We start from the raw sequence: 15,931 nt of genomic DNA on the forward strand, positions 1-15,931 counted from the left end.
TTATCTTCAATACCATCTAAGGAATAGGAGTCTGACTTGGCATGTCAGCGACGGCAAACAGCTTTTCCACAGCCAGACGTCTGCTCAATGTATGAGTGACATAAACTAAAGACAAATTATAGTATTCACTGCTGTGTTGGACAAATCCAAGCGCTAACCCTTAAGAAAAGACACAAATGTGGGGAGTTTTAAGCCACCGATTTGCGGAAGCATACACCAACAAAATGCACATGCTTACAATTACTTCAAGGGGAATGAGGAATTTGCCACTTCTCTGTCCTCCCTGTTAGAGCAATGCAGGTCATCCCTTCCTAATACTGTTTCAGGCAATGCCTTTCAATTCCAATCCCCTACAGAAATATGGTATATATACAAACTTACATTTTCATCTTTACAAGAATCCCTTGAGGAGTAAACTGTATGACCCTACGCTGAAATGAATAGTCGTTTAATGACTTTCATTGCAGTAAATCTAATTCAATGACATTTATGTATTGTAGAATATTCGGACAAAAACATTATATCCAAAGTGCATTAAAATGTCTCTAATGGGAGAGTATTTCAGGAATACATGCAATTATGCAACCTCTACAGTAAATAAATTATTGCTTTGATAGCTTTTGTTCAGAGAATAAACAATTTAATGCTATCTTGTCCAGCTGTTGCTCTGCCTGAGGATGTAAAACCCTCCAGGACCCTCTCTAAATGATTTTCTTTAAGTGAGATTCATGAGAGGTAAATGAATACTTCACTTCCAATTTTTCAAATGCAGAGGTCTACTCTGAGACAGATGAATCCAGATATTTTTCACCTAGGCGGAAGACAGGACTGAGGTATCTATATAATGTATAACATTATTTGTGTTAACAAGTAAGTTATAGTCTTTTATAGCATCTCTTCCTAATCTAAACCAGCTGGTTATGTTTAAGTCTTATTATTGAGGGAGACCATTAGTGCCAGTTATTATCTCCTCAACAGTTATCTAATTCTCCACATAAGTCACTCTAAATACATAAAAAATCCATCCCTCTCTAGCTAGACTAACTTGGTTATAAGATAGCATCACACATTGTCATCATCAAACTTACCAGGCCGACAGACCAAAGTCACTGTTCTCTCTGGAAATCAGCAGAGGCAGAGCAACCAGAGGTTTATAAGCACAGCAACCAGCCCCGCCTGCTCAAGCTGCGACTCAGTGATGATCACACAGAGCCGATGTGTATTTAAACTGTAATGGCACTGATTGCTCTAGTTTATACAAAGTATTTTGTAGGTTATATTATAGATACAGTCTTTAAAAGTCTGTCTCAGAAAATAATAAACTTTGTGTCAGGGTGGTTTCTTTTCTACGTGATTTCACTCCACTAAATCACTCTTTGTTATATATAAATATATATTAAATACTTTAATATATATTTTTATCATTTTCAAAACAATTCATTAACAAACTTAAGTCCTCTTAAGCTCGTCCTCTTGCTGAATACAGAGTTGTATTGGTATTGAATAACAGGTGTACTTCAGATGCACGTCTGCAATACAAAATGTGTACATGCAGACACTTTGATCCACGCAGTATAGCGTCTACCAAGATACACAGTATCATTGCTGCCACATAGATGGGAATATAATCATGTTGATCATCATGTCCATTTAAGAGTTTTTCCATCCAATTAGAGGGTTTTCCCCCTGGCTCAGCTCTACTGGTTTGGCCAAATTACAGAAATGGTTGAGAAATGAAGAGCCACTCCTCTGGATCCATCTGTGGTTCCAGTGGGCTAAAGACAACCAGAATCCAAATTGCAGGCATATCTGTACTTCCCAAATTGCATTGTTGTTGGTTTTCTAATTTGCTCCATCACAAAATTTATAACTAACTTTGTGTAAGTGTGACATCTGACACGCCTTCCTGTTGCGAAATGATGAACTATCTGATAAAATGACGCTTAAAACGCAGAAATAAAAAAAACAATCGTTTAGGAAAATTTGAATTCCCTTTTATTTCATCATGCAGACTCTTATACGGTGAGGTGTGAACACCAGGGAAGACATGACATCATATTACATGAAATGACAAATATACCAGTGTTCTCTACTCAATTATCGTCAAATGCATGTTCTCATCTCTTTTCCCCGTTAACCTAACAGACCAGTGCACAGAACAACAGTGGCAAACACAACATACAGTACAATGAAGCAGCCTGTGCCACACACAGTAGTAACATAAGATGAAATAAGATAGTGCTGCTATGAGACAAAATGTGCTCAAGAGCGGCTTGTAACCACTCATGTTATTAACATTACATAAGCAACATCAAATTACACATGTATGATCATTTCTAATGTAAAATGGAAACCAAAATAGTGCTTGGATTATTATTATTATTTTCATATTCATCCACAATAATGGCATTTATCATTCACAGTTGCTTTTAATCAAAAAGGAGATCAATTTAAAACATCATCATAAAAGTGCAAAGCATAAAAAGTTATCAGACCCAAATAGCAATGTTTGTTAGCCACAGTGTTTTAGAGTTAATGTACTGTATAAACCTCACAGAAACACAACTTCAGCTGTCTTACTCTTACTCACTGAGTAGGCCATTTTAAAAGTATGAGTAACACATCAGTGTGGGACAGGATTTCAGTGGTTTTGCATATTTACAGCATTTCTGTGGTTCACAATTATCCCATTCTAGCTATCAGTTTCTATGAGATAAGATTTGTTAACAGAGTGCTGAAAGCTTTTATTCTTAAATTAAATTAAATAAAATGAAATGATCTGATGCTCTACTTAAAATAAGCCTGAGCACTATGTTAACACTGAAGGCACATGAATATCCCTAAAGCTCATCAATGTAACAGAAAAGCATCTTTCAGAAAGGAGTTTTCTTTCTTTCTTTCTTTCTTTCTTTCTTTCTTTCTTTCTTTCTGGAAATGAGCATATTTCAAGATTTCTCAGCTTCAACACATTACTATTAATCTGCTAAGGTAGAGTCAGTGTGTAAATAAATAAATAACCACTGTAGGGTCACCATACAGGCAGGAGAAGGGACAAGTAGCTTAAAAATAACATAAAAAAACAAACGCTTCCTCAATGCTTACACATAATACAACTCAGAACAGTGCTGAAACATTTACAGTACATCTCTAAACTTCCTCCTGGGCCTGTCAGCCCGTTTGACCCGTAACACACACACACACACTGGTCATTCAGGTCAGGCCACTATTACACATACAGCAACTTCACTGTAAGACTTACCCCTACCTTTCCTTTAAATCTTATTAACAACAGTTTGTTGTTGTTACTGTCTGGTGTTACATGATGAGTTATCTGAGAAATAAACGTTTTACGGGCAGTTTAGTGCATTCAAGTTGATGGTTTGGCTTTCCCCTGATCCTCCACCTTTTTAATCGCCGCCTGAATCTTCGCCTGGTCTCCCAGGAGCTGTCGAGGTTTCACAGGCTTGAGGTTTTCATCCAGCTCAAGCAGCACCGGTATCCCTGTGGGTAACGTCACACTGGCAATATCCTGGTCCGATATACCTGTTGAAATAAGGACAGCAATATTAAGATCACACTGGACAAACAAGCCACAACCAGGCTTCACTTTGCTTTAGTACAATATGTTTGAATGCTGTAATGAAGGTTTTAACACCAAATGTATGACAAATAACACAATTCCTGCCTCTGTGCCGCATACTATTATATAACAGCCAACATGTGTTAAGTTACTGAGCGCCCTCCAAAGCTCACGAGTGTGACGAAAGGTCAGAGTGGACTTCATAGCCGCAGCATCATGTAACATAAACTCACTGGCCTTTTTGCACAAGTTCAACTTTCCATTTCTGGAACTGAGAAAAGTCCTTCCCAATTCAACGACTAGAAACAGCAGCCTGTCCAGAAACTGGTTGTTTTAATTCACCTGAATGCACTTCCCCCGCACACCGACACAAAAGCTGAGAGAGCACGGTTTATAATAGCTTGGGTCTGTTCAGTGGCATACCTTCCAGGTGTTTCAGCAGGGCTCTGCAGCTGTTTCCATGAGCAGAGATGAGCACAGTCCTGCCTTTCCTTATCTCTGGCACCACAGTGCTCTCCCAGTATGGCAGCAGCCTGTCCAACACCTCCTTCAGGCTCTCTGCTCGGGGCAGGCTATCTTTCGGCACGTCGCAGGTGGTGTACCTGCGGTCGTTGTAGATTTCAAGGAAGTAAGGGTGGGATTCGTCAATCGGAGGTGGAGTGATGTCGTAGCTCCTTCTCCACAACTTCACCTTTTCCTCTCCGTGTTGAAGGGCCATCTCTGCTCGGTTCAAGCCAATCAGGGAACCGTAGTGGCGCTCGTTCAGTCTCCAAGCCTTGACCACGGGGACCCACTCCTGACCCATGGCCTCCAGCACCAGCCACGCTGTCTGGATGGAGCGGCTGAGTATGGAGGTGAATACTAAGTCGAACTTGTAGCCCTGCTCCTTCAGGAGTCTGCCACAGTCCTGGGCCTCTTTCACCCCATCCTCGCTCAGCTTCTGGTCCACCCAGCTGCAGAAACGGTTCTCTTTGTTCCAGGCCCCCTCCCCATGCCTCAGCAGAAAGAGTTTGTACTTGGACATCCGAGGCACCGGCAGCTGAACCCTGCACACATTCAGCAGAACAAGAAGTTATGCAGTCGGTGATAACACAAGTGTAAATACTGCACCACGTCAAACAGAATACCACTAATATCCAGCTTACAGTGTGGCCTCACTGAGTCATCTGATCTGAGTACAGTAGCAGGTACCTCTCGGAGGCAGCGCCAGCGAAAGGTCAGAGGTTGCCTTAAAAAGTCAGGCTAAAGGCAGACAGCTAACTTACCGCCCTCATTAATGCCCCTTATTATTCAGAGGCTGGACACCGAACAGTGATAGACGACGTTAGCTAACTACTAAGCTATATGCAAGTATGTCGGCGGATGGTGTAAAGCTTTATGAGCAACCCTAAAAGGATGGATGGACGTGTTGCTGTGTAAATGACCGATAGTACAGCGTTTGTATGTCCGCTCAGACCACGGTAAAGACAAGACAAACACACGGAAACAGAACTACAGGCATGTGGCAAGCTCAGCCCAAAATTATCCGAATATTGCGAAAATGTCCTCTTACCCTGCGTGGGTTTTAAATCCGGCTTAAATGCAGCTAGTACAGCCGTAAATGTTGACAGGCCATGTACAGCAGCGTCCCCGCGAACGTTGATGATTGACATTGCGTTCCTCCAATCGGAATGGAGGATATCACATGTGGGCGGGGCCGTTGTCGAATGTTATGCCCATATTAGGAGGAGTTGTAACGGCCAGGCACGTTCGCCGTGGAGGGAGGGAGGAAGGAGGGAGTAACCATGGGGAGTAACCAGGGGGAGTAACCATGGGGAGTAACCATGGGGAGTAACCAGGGTAACATCGGCGAGGTACAGACTGCTAGTAGCTAACTGTTGATGTTTTTGTTGGTGGGCTTTGTGGTTTACAGTCTGGAGAGTGTTTATGGTGTTTGTAAGAGGGGGAACAGCAGTTTAAGACAACTTTGTTCACAGGAAGTGAGAAGGGACAGTGTGTTTTAAGTGTGTGTGTGTGGGAGAACAGTGAGGAGAAAGTACATGTGACTAAATTACACTTATGTTTAACATAATAATAGTTTAGCTAGCTAGTTTGGGGAAAATTCTGCCACATGTTGTCCACTCTAACATAATATAAGCTTACATTAAGCTGCTTCAACACTTTTTGAATGTTTTTTTGTAGCCAGGTTTCAACACTAAATGTGAAGCCGGGTTTAAAGAAAATGCTGCATCATTTCACACACACTTGTCCTTGTTACTTAAAAAAGACTGATTTACATTCACTCCCATGAGATTAAACCCTAACTCAAGTCTCTATCAAAACTTTTTACCCCAAATGTCCTCATAATGTGACCCTAACCCTTAATTTGACATAACATAGGGGTGGGTGACCACACCACACCACACTACACACAGTTTATATGTGTGTATACTGATACATATTCAGGAAAAAACAGGTATACAGATAAATAATATCAGACGCTAACATAATCCATATAAGTGTAGAAATACTGTATGGAAAGCGACTGCGTTCTACTTTAAGACACAGAGGACCATTCTTCTCTGAGCAATGTCATTTCCTTTTTTATTAATTGATACACAAATCATAACATTGCTTCTTCTCATCATAATGTCTAAGTTTAATGCCGAATCCATTTTCCAGGATGCTGTCAACACTAGCTGCCCCAGGAATGTCTATTCATTTTGTTTATCTATCCAACAGCCACAAGACACAATAATACACAGAAATGTTGTTCTACATGTTTTATCTTGTCATCTAAGGCCAAGGCAGGCAAGCAGTGGGAAATGTATAAATTGGACAAATTAAGATTTGTAATTGTAGACAAATAATCTACAATTTCTCTCATTGTTGTCTGTTTATTGTTGTATATTGCAGAGGTCAAAAAAGCAAGTTAGTAACAATATTACAGGCGTCCGGGGACAGCCAATAGTGGTCTGTATTCATGAATTCATATGGATGCTAAAAACTACAAAAGCAATACAGTGCTCTAATATATTAAATACATATGTTTTTCATAATTAATCACCATACATTATGTAAAAAACTACATGTATGAAATGAATTATCATTAAAGAGGTCATATTACACTTGTTTTCAGGTTCATACTTGTATTTGGTTGGTCTACTATAATAGGGTTATATGCTTTTTGCGTTTAAAAAAACACATTAATTTTTCTCATACTGGCTATTCCTGCAGCACCTCTATTCACCCTCTGTCGGAAACAGATTTTGTTTCACACAAAAAACTATAAAACACACTAAAGCACATGTTAAACCCCCTAAAAGCATAATATGTCCTCTTTAAGTTAAACATATTAACTATTGCCATTCACACAAACACTTTAAACATGAACTGTGTGAACTTGTTACTCTGGTCTTCATTTTCACTGTGATTATAGGGTGAATAACAGTCACATGTTTCACTGGTTCCACCTGTTTTAGAGCAGCAAACTCCAGCACAAAGAAATTCACCACACAATCTACTGCCCGGCATCAAACAGCTTCTTCCTGCCCTCCATACCAGACATGGCGTCCACATTCTTACGCCAGTCAGTCACCTCTTCTTTCTGTGGGGTCAAAAGATGATTTTGAATCAGCTACTTTTGACTAAACCGGAGTACTTGTAGCCATTTCAATACAAATAGGCACACTGTCGGTGGATATGCGGATACATGCTTTTTATTGTTAAGAGAAGAATGAAATTCCTGCACTAAACATTACTGCCTCAGCTGCATTCTTACTTCCTCTACAATTTTTGTAACAAAGAAAACCCCTTTCATGTCATGTCTACTTTCTAGTTCCTTTTTAAACATTTTAACAGTTCAGATTTCACATCAGGGTTTCATTTTAGATGTCATGTGAAGCTGCTTTCTGCATATATATGCCAGAAATGTTTATCTTTGGCTTTAGCACTGTTGTTAACACTTTAATTGTTTTATTATTTGTGTGCTGCATTTGAAATATGTACACAGGAAAGCAGCACTGAATACAGTCAATTGAAGTGAAACCACACTAAAGTTATAGCCAGTAAGCCTTACCTTCTCCTCCTCTTTCTTCACAGTCTTGAGGTTGGCCTTGAAGTCCACAGACTCTTTGACCCTAGCGCCCAGCAGAGCTCCCAGCATGGCGTCAGCTGACACTCTCACCCTCCTCAGGTTTGGTCTCTTCATCTTGCCCTTCAACTCAAAGATCTTCTGGGACAGGTCTTGTATCTTTTTCCAGCAGAAATGACAAACCCAATGTCAACATTGCCCTTAAAATGTCCAATTACCAATGAATATTGGTTACATACATACATCCTTTTAAATTTGTAAGCTGCTTAATCTTATGTGAAAAAGGATTGAACTCAGACAGATATTCACAAATATTACTCACCTCCGTATCATTTTTTGTGACTTTAGCGTTAATGTCATACCGTTCTTCATCAACCACATCGATCTTCTGGTGCAGTTCTTTACAAAGATTCTGTGGACAGAAACCTTTAGTGTGTTAGACTCGTTACTGGTCTTAATGGAAACAATGACATGGTAGGTAACAATACATAGCAACAGTGCAACATGTGTATGGACAATGATTTGTTTTTAAAATGCACCATAATATTGTATAAATTCAACGTTTCGAGAAGCAGGCAGATTAATCCAAGGACTCCACTGGTCCCTATTAAAATTGTTGACATTGAGGTCTATATCCTGATTAACTCAAGACATTGTTCTTGGCAAGAGGCATCAGTGTTGAGGTTTTCAGATGTCATTTTCAGTGCTTTGACCGCCACAAACTAAATTACATTCACCTTGATTGTGTTTGGGTGGAAGCAGTCTGATGGTACCTCAAAACCTCTGCAGTTCTGTAGTCTACTATTCGAGACCGAGTCAAGGCTGAGTCCAAAGAGGTTTGAGAATTTGCCACTTAGTTGAGTTTTGGCAGCCAGGAAAATAATTTCAAGTGACATTAACTATCCACCTGGTAACCATGGTTAATAACAGTTCTAGAGGGATTTTGAACTAAACCAATACCCTTTTTCTGAACAAGCACGTTTCATAAATGGGTTTGTTTTGAAGGAGGAAGTTATTTCAGAAAAAACAAACATACAGTATATTGCTGGACATGGTCAAGACCAACTAGAATATTTGGCGAGATCAATGGCCAAGTCTGAGACAAGTCTGAGTGCAAATACCAACGAGTCCGAGACAATAGAAAAACGTCTACAGCATACAGGGAAAGACTGATTTGGGTGAAGTGTTTTTATGTGATTTAATGTTGACTTTCTATAAAGCCAGAACAAAAAAAAGTGAAATATTCAATGATAAATGTACCTGTAGATCCTGCAAAGAGAGGCCAGACGTTTGGAGCGCTGGGACTCTTTCAGCGAGGATTCTCTCTCGTTCATCTTTTCTGAATTGCTTTTCATTGTCCAGCATAGTCATGGCCTTCTTTAGTAGTTTGGTCTGGTGCACATACAGAATTACACCTCAGTCAGACAATGTATGGTTTACAGCACTTAAAAATGTAAACGTTTTTTTTACAGCATTACTATCCAAGACTAACACACAGTTACACATAAAATACCTTCAAGAACAGTCTGCGAGATGCAGAGATCTTTGGCTTTGGTTTCTGGAAAAGAAGACAGTATACATGTCGGATTCCTGACAAAATATTTCACACGTAATAATAATTTCTCAGTGTCAATTTTCTTTACAGGCAGGTTTTGCTGTATTATTTCAGCAAACACAAAAAATGACAACATATACAGTACTGACTACAAACTTGTATTTATTTTTTCTTTGTTTTTTATGATATTCAAGTGTTAAGTCAATCAATTTCATGTCTAGTCAGGGCACTTTTACATATTTATGGATGCAGAAATACAACACATTCTGTCTTAGACAGCAGAATCAACTTACCGAGGGCCTGTGCAGTGAGGAAGGTGGTGTCCATAATTCAAGAAGAGAAAGAGAAAAAGTGCAGTTTGTTACATTTCTGGAATCTCACATGTTAAAATATGAGTTATAGTAAATGAGATTTGGGTTCTTACGCTTCAGACATGGTTGTGGTTCTGTGTGTCTCCCCTTGTCAAATCTATCAAAGTAAAAGAAAGTAGGATGAAATGTATTTGTTATTTTACAGAAGAATACACGTGTATATACGTCAGCTCATTTACTGTGTACAGGAAAATAAATTAAGCTAAAACATGATCACTTCTGACAAAGAAATCTTACATATCATAGGTTGCAGTTCCATAGCAGGGGAGGTCTACAATGTATGACATTGTCTAAAGGTCAAACCTACTGTATGAAAAAATACTCTCTAATACAAAGCAAAAAGTACTTCTACTGTTACTACAAATCACCAGACAAGCAATCCTTAAAGACCAGAAAGGCCAGAATTCACATTGCTTTTTACAGACATTTTTAACAACTTTTAATTTGATAACAAAAAATCTTCAATTTCAGATCATTACATTAAAATTACACTACATTACAATAAATGAGAATAGGTTGCAAAGAAGAACACATAAGTCCACACAGTGATGTGATATTTATAACTTCATCTTCTGTTCAAGCTAGTTGATCTCAAACTCACTCACATGTAAGGAGATTTTTGAATGAGACAGCTTTCATTTGAGTAAAAAATGTTACATTAGGTTGTAAGAATTATAACTTGCATTAACATAAATGCTGTTTTAAAAATCCAGCCATGCTTTTTTAAAATACTATTGAATTTGGAGTAGCATCAGCTCCCTCAACTTTTAACAAGAGTATTGTAATACAAAGCCTTCATTTGATTTTATCCCTTAACGTTCTGTATTTCAAAATAAAGCTCCTTACCTTAAACAGTAGGTGATAAATACTCACAGGCGTCTTTTTCTGAGACGAGAAGGACAGAAAGAGGGTAGATATATAGATTCCAGCGCTCATGTGAGTGGCTCACTAAAATAGCCCCTCTGTCCTCGCCATTCTTGCGCTGCGTCTCTGACATCCCATAAGTATGAGGTGTGAAATTTCTTACTTGGACTGTCCACCTGCGATGCTTCCTTAGTGCCTCTGTCTCCTCGCTAAGGAGGAGAAGGCAAAGCTTGAAGGGGCTTTAGTCCGACATTATGTGTGAGAAATTAAAGTTGATCCCACATGCAATCCAAGACGATTATTATATTACACATTGGAAGAAAACAGTGGCAGGATTGTCATCTTTCAATTGAGAGAACATTGTTGGTTTCATAATTGTATCAAGTACATAATTATGAAGATAACATACTCTCACCACAACCACTTGAACAAAGACAGCAATTATACCATTTCTTTTTTAGCATTATGTCTTTAATAGCCAATACATTTTGAATGTTTGAGAAACTAGATGGCAAGACAGCAGATAACACATTAGGAGTTGTGTCTGAGTATGCTGCGATGGTTTGAAAGAGTTTTGCTGCCATCACAAGTCTGCAAACAGTCACTGCACCACTAATACAAGGCAAAGAAAACACAACCGTTCCTAGAAATACTGATGTTTTGTCTGAAAGTCTAACTTCTGAAAATAGTCCCGAAGTCAGTATTTTAAAAATTGTTTAAAACTTTATATAAACATCAGTTAATTTTTTCTTTATTTCTATAAAATCACTGCTAGCAAGATCATTGTTGTTTGAAGAGTGTTACTATCTGCAGTTCATAAATGGAATAAAGGTAAGACACTAAGTAATGTTGAGAATTTATTATAAGAAGAAACAAAAATGCTTATTTAATTGCCGGATGCGTCAAACAGCTTCTTCCTGCCCTCCATACCAGACATGGCCTCCACGTTCTTACGCCAGTCAGTCACCTCCTCCTCCTGTTGGTAACATAACATGTCATGGACATACAGCCGAGATAAAACAGATAATTTGACCAAAAATAGTTTCAGAGACCCATAAAGCAAAACCCAGCCTTACCTTTTCTTCTTCCTTCTTAACTGTTTTGAGGTTGGCCTTGAAGTCTATGGACTCCTTGTGTTTGGAGCCCAGCAGGACGCTCAGCATGGCTTCAGCGGAGATCTTCACTCTCTTCAGGGTCGGCTTCTTAAACTTACTCTGGAGCTCAATGATCTTCAGATTCATGTCCCCAATCTGGAAATCAGGTGATAGAAAGGACTGTGCTGTTGCTATTCTACCATTGTGGGTCAAATAGACTGTACAGTACACACATACATGAACACAGTGTAGAGGGAAGCTCCAAGATTCATAAAATCTTCCCCACTGGCTCACTTTTTCACATCTATACATTAATTTATTAACACTGGGATTTTATCAATATATCTACTTGTAATTAATGTGGGATTGAGAGCTGAAAGTTCACAGTAATTGGAAACTAATTTAATTAAATAAACAAAAAACCTTGGTTGCTGGACTTGAATTAAGATATTTTTTGTCAAACAAATTGTTTAGATTTTGTAGTGGATAACTGTATACATAACACTGTATTTGTACAAGTAATCAAATTTCTGTAAAGTTATCAGCTTTTTAAGGCAGGGTCAGTACGACGTCAGAGAAACTGCAATATACTACTACAAATTTAATTTAATTAAATTACATTTTTTAAGTAATCCATGATGAAGAAGTGATATCTGTTTTACTGGGAGTGAACCTCATGCTTGCTCAATACCCCATATTTGATATATTGCCAATCATTGTCCAATTTATTATTGTTCTAACCCTGATATAAAATATAAAATGTTACTGTCTGGGGTTTAATTGTATCAGTGTAATTATTTATTGGCTCCAAACAAATTAGCAGTCCATAATTTACTGCAGTGTTGTGTCTTGGTTTAAGTCAGTTGAATAACGACAGGAGGTTGTGTGCTTACAGCCAAATGGCAAATTTCCACTTTCGCCACAGCTTTCTTTCTGAAACACAACTGTGTGCTGAGTTCCAGAATATTCTATATTATTATTATTTAACAAAGTCAAAGAGTGCATCCATGAAGAACAACAGGCTTCATGTTTAAGAGGTCTTGTTATTTTCAGTGCTGCCACTTGGAGGCAGTGTTTGTTCATTTTTAGCTCTATTACGTTGTGACCGTCCTCATAGTAAAAAAAAAAAAACACTGACTGCAGTAACTTTAAAACATTTCAACATGCATCATTTTATCTTCCTATTCATTCTTGAGCTATTCACCTCCTTTTCGTTTTTGGACACCTTGAGGCCGATATCATACCGCTCCTCATCTACTACATCAATCTTGTGGTGCAAGTCTTTGCAAAGATCCTGTAAAAAAACAAAAAAATAAAAGACACCCTCTAGTGGTCATAGAATAAAACACAAACTTGAATAGGAAGAACTGTGAATAGTGAGAGAAGAATGTTTTAAAAACATTATGATGAAATTAAATACCAGCAGCTCTTGCAACGACAAACCAGACAGATTTAGAGGAGGAACTCTCTCTGCGAGAGCAGTTTCTCTTTCCTTTATCTTCTGCTCTGTATCCTCCTGCAGCATCTGAGCAGCTACTGCCAACAGTCTGATCTGAAGCAGAAATCAAAATAAATCGATATAATCAGGGTCTCTGGATTAGACCAAAAGTTCACATACATACCAGAATTTTCAACTAATTCATAAAATATGAAAAATATGACCATGAGTATAAAACATCCTAAAATATTAATACATGTGAATACCACATTTGTAAATTGTATGTATAATGCAGTTCGTAATGCAGATCACAACCACTTCTCACATTACAGAAAACTGTACACACCGCTTCTGTATGCTAGCTAACAACCTTGTTGCATATCTTTCTTTGCTAATATTTACAATATTTTTTTCTGATGTTTTGAGAAATGCACAATGATATGCTTTCTAACATCTTATAGGAAAATCCAATTTATTTTAATAAATGCAGAAAAAAATTCATCTTAAATAAAGAAGAACTCACCTTCAACCCCAGCTTTCGAGAGGAGGAGATCTTTGATTTTTTCTAGAATTTAGACATAAAATATCTTCATTATAGTCTATGCTATATATATATTGTATGACCTTAATAGACAAATAGAGGATTGAAATGAGGACATATAAAATATAGTGTGTGATAGATACTCACAGGTCTTTTGAAGCAATAACAAGGGAGAAAATACATGTCAGAATGTTTACGAAATGGATATCAATACATTATTTTACAGTATACTTGAAAGGTGACAGTGAGTGCTATTAAATGAACCAAAAGAGATTTTACTCACCCATCAGCCATGGTTGTCTTAAATTCCCCCACTAAAACTGGAAAAGTAAAAGAAAATGATAACTGCAGTCTTGTGAATTTTGAACCGTTTTGTGTTTAACACAAGGAATTTCCTTCATCTTTAACACCTAAACTGAGCTGTAGGCTGAAGAATGATGACCTCTTAAACCTCCCAGGTCAAGGTATTTCACCCACTTTAAACATGCATTGGTCCATTAAAGCTAGGTGCACAAATATATTTACTGTTTACTCAGTTGTTCCCCTGGTGCCATTTAAGGTGGATTGGAATATTTTATGTACCAAACAATTCAAAATGATCTTTTATACGTTACATTTTTCTTACTTTATTGTGAAAAGTTACTGCACGTGTAATCAAAGAAGGATATAGACATACTTTTATTTTTTTAATTTTCTTCTCTTTCATGTGCAAATGAAAATTCACAAGAATTAAATGTTATTACAAATTTAAATACATATTGCAACTAAATTAAATAATAGGTTATGTACAGAGTTTGGTTTACTGTTTCATATACAAGCATTTGTACAGGATAAATAATTAAAAATTACTTTAATAGCTTTAAAAGCACTTATGTAATATGCAAAGCCTTAAAGTGCTGAGCCAGTACATGTGTTAACATAACTGACAAGAGTCTCTGCATAGGTGACAGAAAAGGTGAATGGCCAGATAATCCACAGGCATGTAAAATGACAATGTTAAACTTGCTGTTAATTTTAACCAACAATAATCCAGATGAAATAACAAAGTAAAAACAAAACTCTTCTCTGAATTATAGACTTTATTCTACACAAGTCGGTCATTGTTTTAAGCTCATAGCATGCTCCTTAGTCAAAGTTACTCCTCATTCAAAGAATTCAGCTCAACACATCAACATACCACAACAAATTTACACAAGTATCAGGATAGTAACAGCTCTGTACCTTATCGAAACTGAGCAGCTCCTTGCGTCGTACCTCAAAACTGAAGAAAAGTGTGTGTGAGGGAGGCAGCAATGGACTTTCTGAGAGACGATGGAGAATAATCAATCAAATTTATAGTGTCTGTGCCAAATGTGAATGGCTTACTAAAATAGACTCCTGTCTGTACTACTTCTTCCCTCCGTCCACCAATGGTGACATTTACTGTTGCACATAGCATCACCACAATATTCAGACAGGAAAGGGGGTAATAAAACTTCATTTGTGTATCTTGCGTGGTTTTGACACCACCTGTTGGTGCAAGTGACACTGAACATTTTAAGAGCTGACCACTTTAATGCTGGGTCAGTGTCAGACATTTGCATTTGAGCAGGGCCAGCTTGCTGGGAGTGTGGATCAAGTTGTCAAGGAGTCAAACGGAAAGAAGAAATCAGTGCTAGTATTCACTTGTTCTGCGCCTTTATTTATAGAACAAACAGCACGGTCCAAGTGTGAATCTTGGCCATCACAAGATATCCATCTATGGGCACTTAATAGTGTCACCAACTGAGACCGAAGAAGTCACATCAACTTAAAAATGAAAAGTATTCTCATTGCTTAGTTCATGGTAATCATCCTAATTAAAATTTTAAGAAACTGAATAAAGATTAAAAACCTGAGAATTAATGAAGCAACGTATACCTGTTTTCCTTTTAATCAAATATAGCCGCGGTATAGTGTAGTAGCATAGTGTCGCACCCATTTGGAGGTCTGCTCTGATTTATTGCTGCAACTTTAAAAATGATTCACTTTATCTCCTCACATTTAAATGTATTGTCTTACTTTTACCACATCGTCCCAAAAACTTAGAGTAATGTAATGTCGAGTGCGCAACCTCTATCCACCTTACTGTATATACATCACTATTCCTTTGCATGTGCGTGATGACACATACCTTTATAGCCTGATAACATATAACTGGGCCACCTTGGAGGTAGTGCAACAAAGCCAAACATATTCTGGTTTTATTTAGGGGAGGAATGGAACAAGGACAGGTGCTGGTTAGGACTTGATGCTTTGTAAACTGAGACAGCCAGAGTTCAATCTGCGTCATTGTTGTAACAGGGAGTCAAATGTCAGGCCCTTAAAGGATAGATCAGCAGTTAATGAATAAACAATACTAGCAAAGTACAAACCTGGGGTCAGTAGTATTTAAATC

The 15,931-nt window shown here is 38.0% G+C and overlaps 3 protein-coding genes across 4 annotated transcripts; all 3 read right to left on the bottom strand.

Moving 5' to 3' along the window:
* Nucleotides 1–1,972: 1,972 nt before the first annotated feature.
* bpgm (2,3-bisphosphoglycerate mutase) lies at nucleotides 1,973–5,279 on the bottom strand. Of its 2 annotated transcripts, none has more exons than XM_035665814.1 (3): nucleotides 5,133–5,279; nucleotides 4,004–4,626; nucleotides 1,973–3,543 (listed from the first exon to the last, which is right to left on the bottom strand). In XM_035665814.1, the coding sequence occupies exons 2-3, from the start codon at nucleotides 4,602–4,604 to the stop codon at nucleotides 3,368–3,370; spliced, it is 777 nt and encodes a 258-aa protein (XP_035521707.1). In that variant the 5' UTR covers nucleotides 4,605–4,626; nucleotides 5,133–5,279; the 3' UTR covers nucleotides 1,973–3,367. The 2 variants fall into 2 exon arrangements, with proteins under 2 accessions (XP_035521707.1, XP_035521709.1); XM_035665816.1 differs by lacking the exon at nucleotides 5,133–5,279 and adding an exon at nucleotides 4,726–5,083.
* A 1,123-nt stretch (nucleotides 5,280–6,402) lies between these two features.
* LOC118331048 (troponin I, slow skeletal muscle-like) lies at nucleotides 6,403–10,545 on the bottom strand. Its single transcript, XM_035665817.1, has 8 exons — nucleotides 10,425–10,545; nucleotides 9,632–9,675; nucleotides 9,501–9,507; nucleotides 9,166–9,210; nucleotides 8,913–9,044; nucleotides 7,975–8,064; nucleotides 7,638–7,811; nucleotides 6,403–7,166 (listed from the first exon to the last, which is right to left on the bottom strand). Exons 2-8 carry the CDS (start codon nucleotides 9,640–9,642, stop codon nucleotides 7,080–7,082), a joined length of 546 nt encoding a protein of 181 aa, XP_035521710.1. The 5' UTR covers nucleotides 9,643–9,675; nucleotides 10,425–10,545; the 3' UTR covers nucleotides 6,403–7,079.
* A 736-nt stretch (nucleotides 10,546–11,281) lies between these two features.
* LOC118331049 (troponin I, slow skeletal muscle-like) lies at nucleotides 11,282–15,134 on the bottom strand. The gene is made up of 8 exons (XM_035665818.1): nucleotides 14,737–15,134; nucleotides 13,799–13,835; nucleotides 13,663–13,666; nucleotides 13,498–13,539; nucleotides 12,957–13,088; nucleotides 12,741–12,830; nucleotides 11,519–11,692; nucleotides 11,282–11,418 (listed from the first exon to the last, which is right to left on the bottom strand). The coding sequence occupies exons 2-8, from the start codon at nucleotides 13,807–13,809 to the stop codon at nucleotides 11,329–11,331; spliced, it is 543 nt and encodes a 180-aa protein (XP_035521711.1). The 5' UTR covers nucleotides 13,810–13,835; nucleotides 14,737–15,134; the 3' UTR covers nucleotides 11,282–11,328.
* Between the last annotated feature and the right edge of the window lie 797 nt (nucleotides 15,135–15,931).

The sequence above is a fragment of the Morone saxatilis genome, unplaced genomic scaffold (genome assembly GCF_004916995.1).
Source record: "Morone saxatilis isolate NCDOM2014 unplaced genomic scaffold, NCSU_SB_2.0 Contig2, whole genome shotgun sequence".
In the NCBI taxonomy this organism is placed as follows: Eukaryota; Metazoa; Chordata; class Actinopteri; family Moronidae; genus Morone; species Morone saxatilis.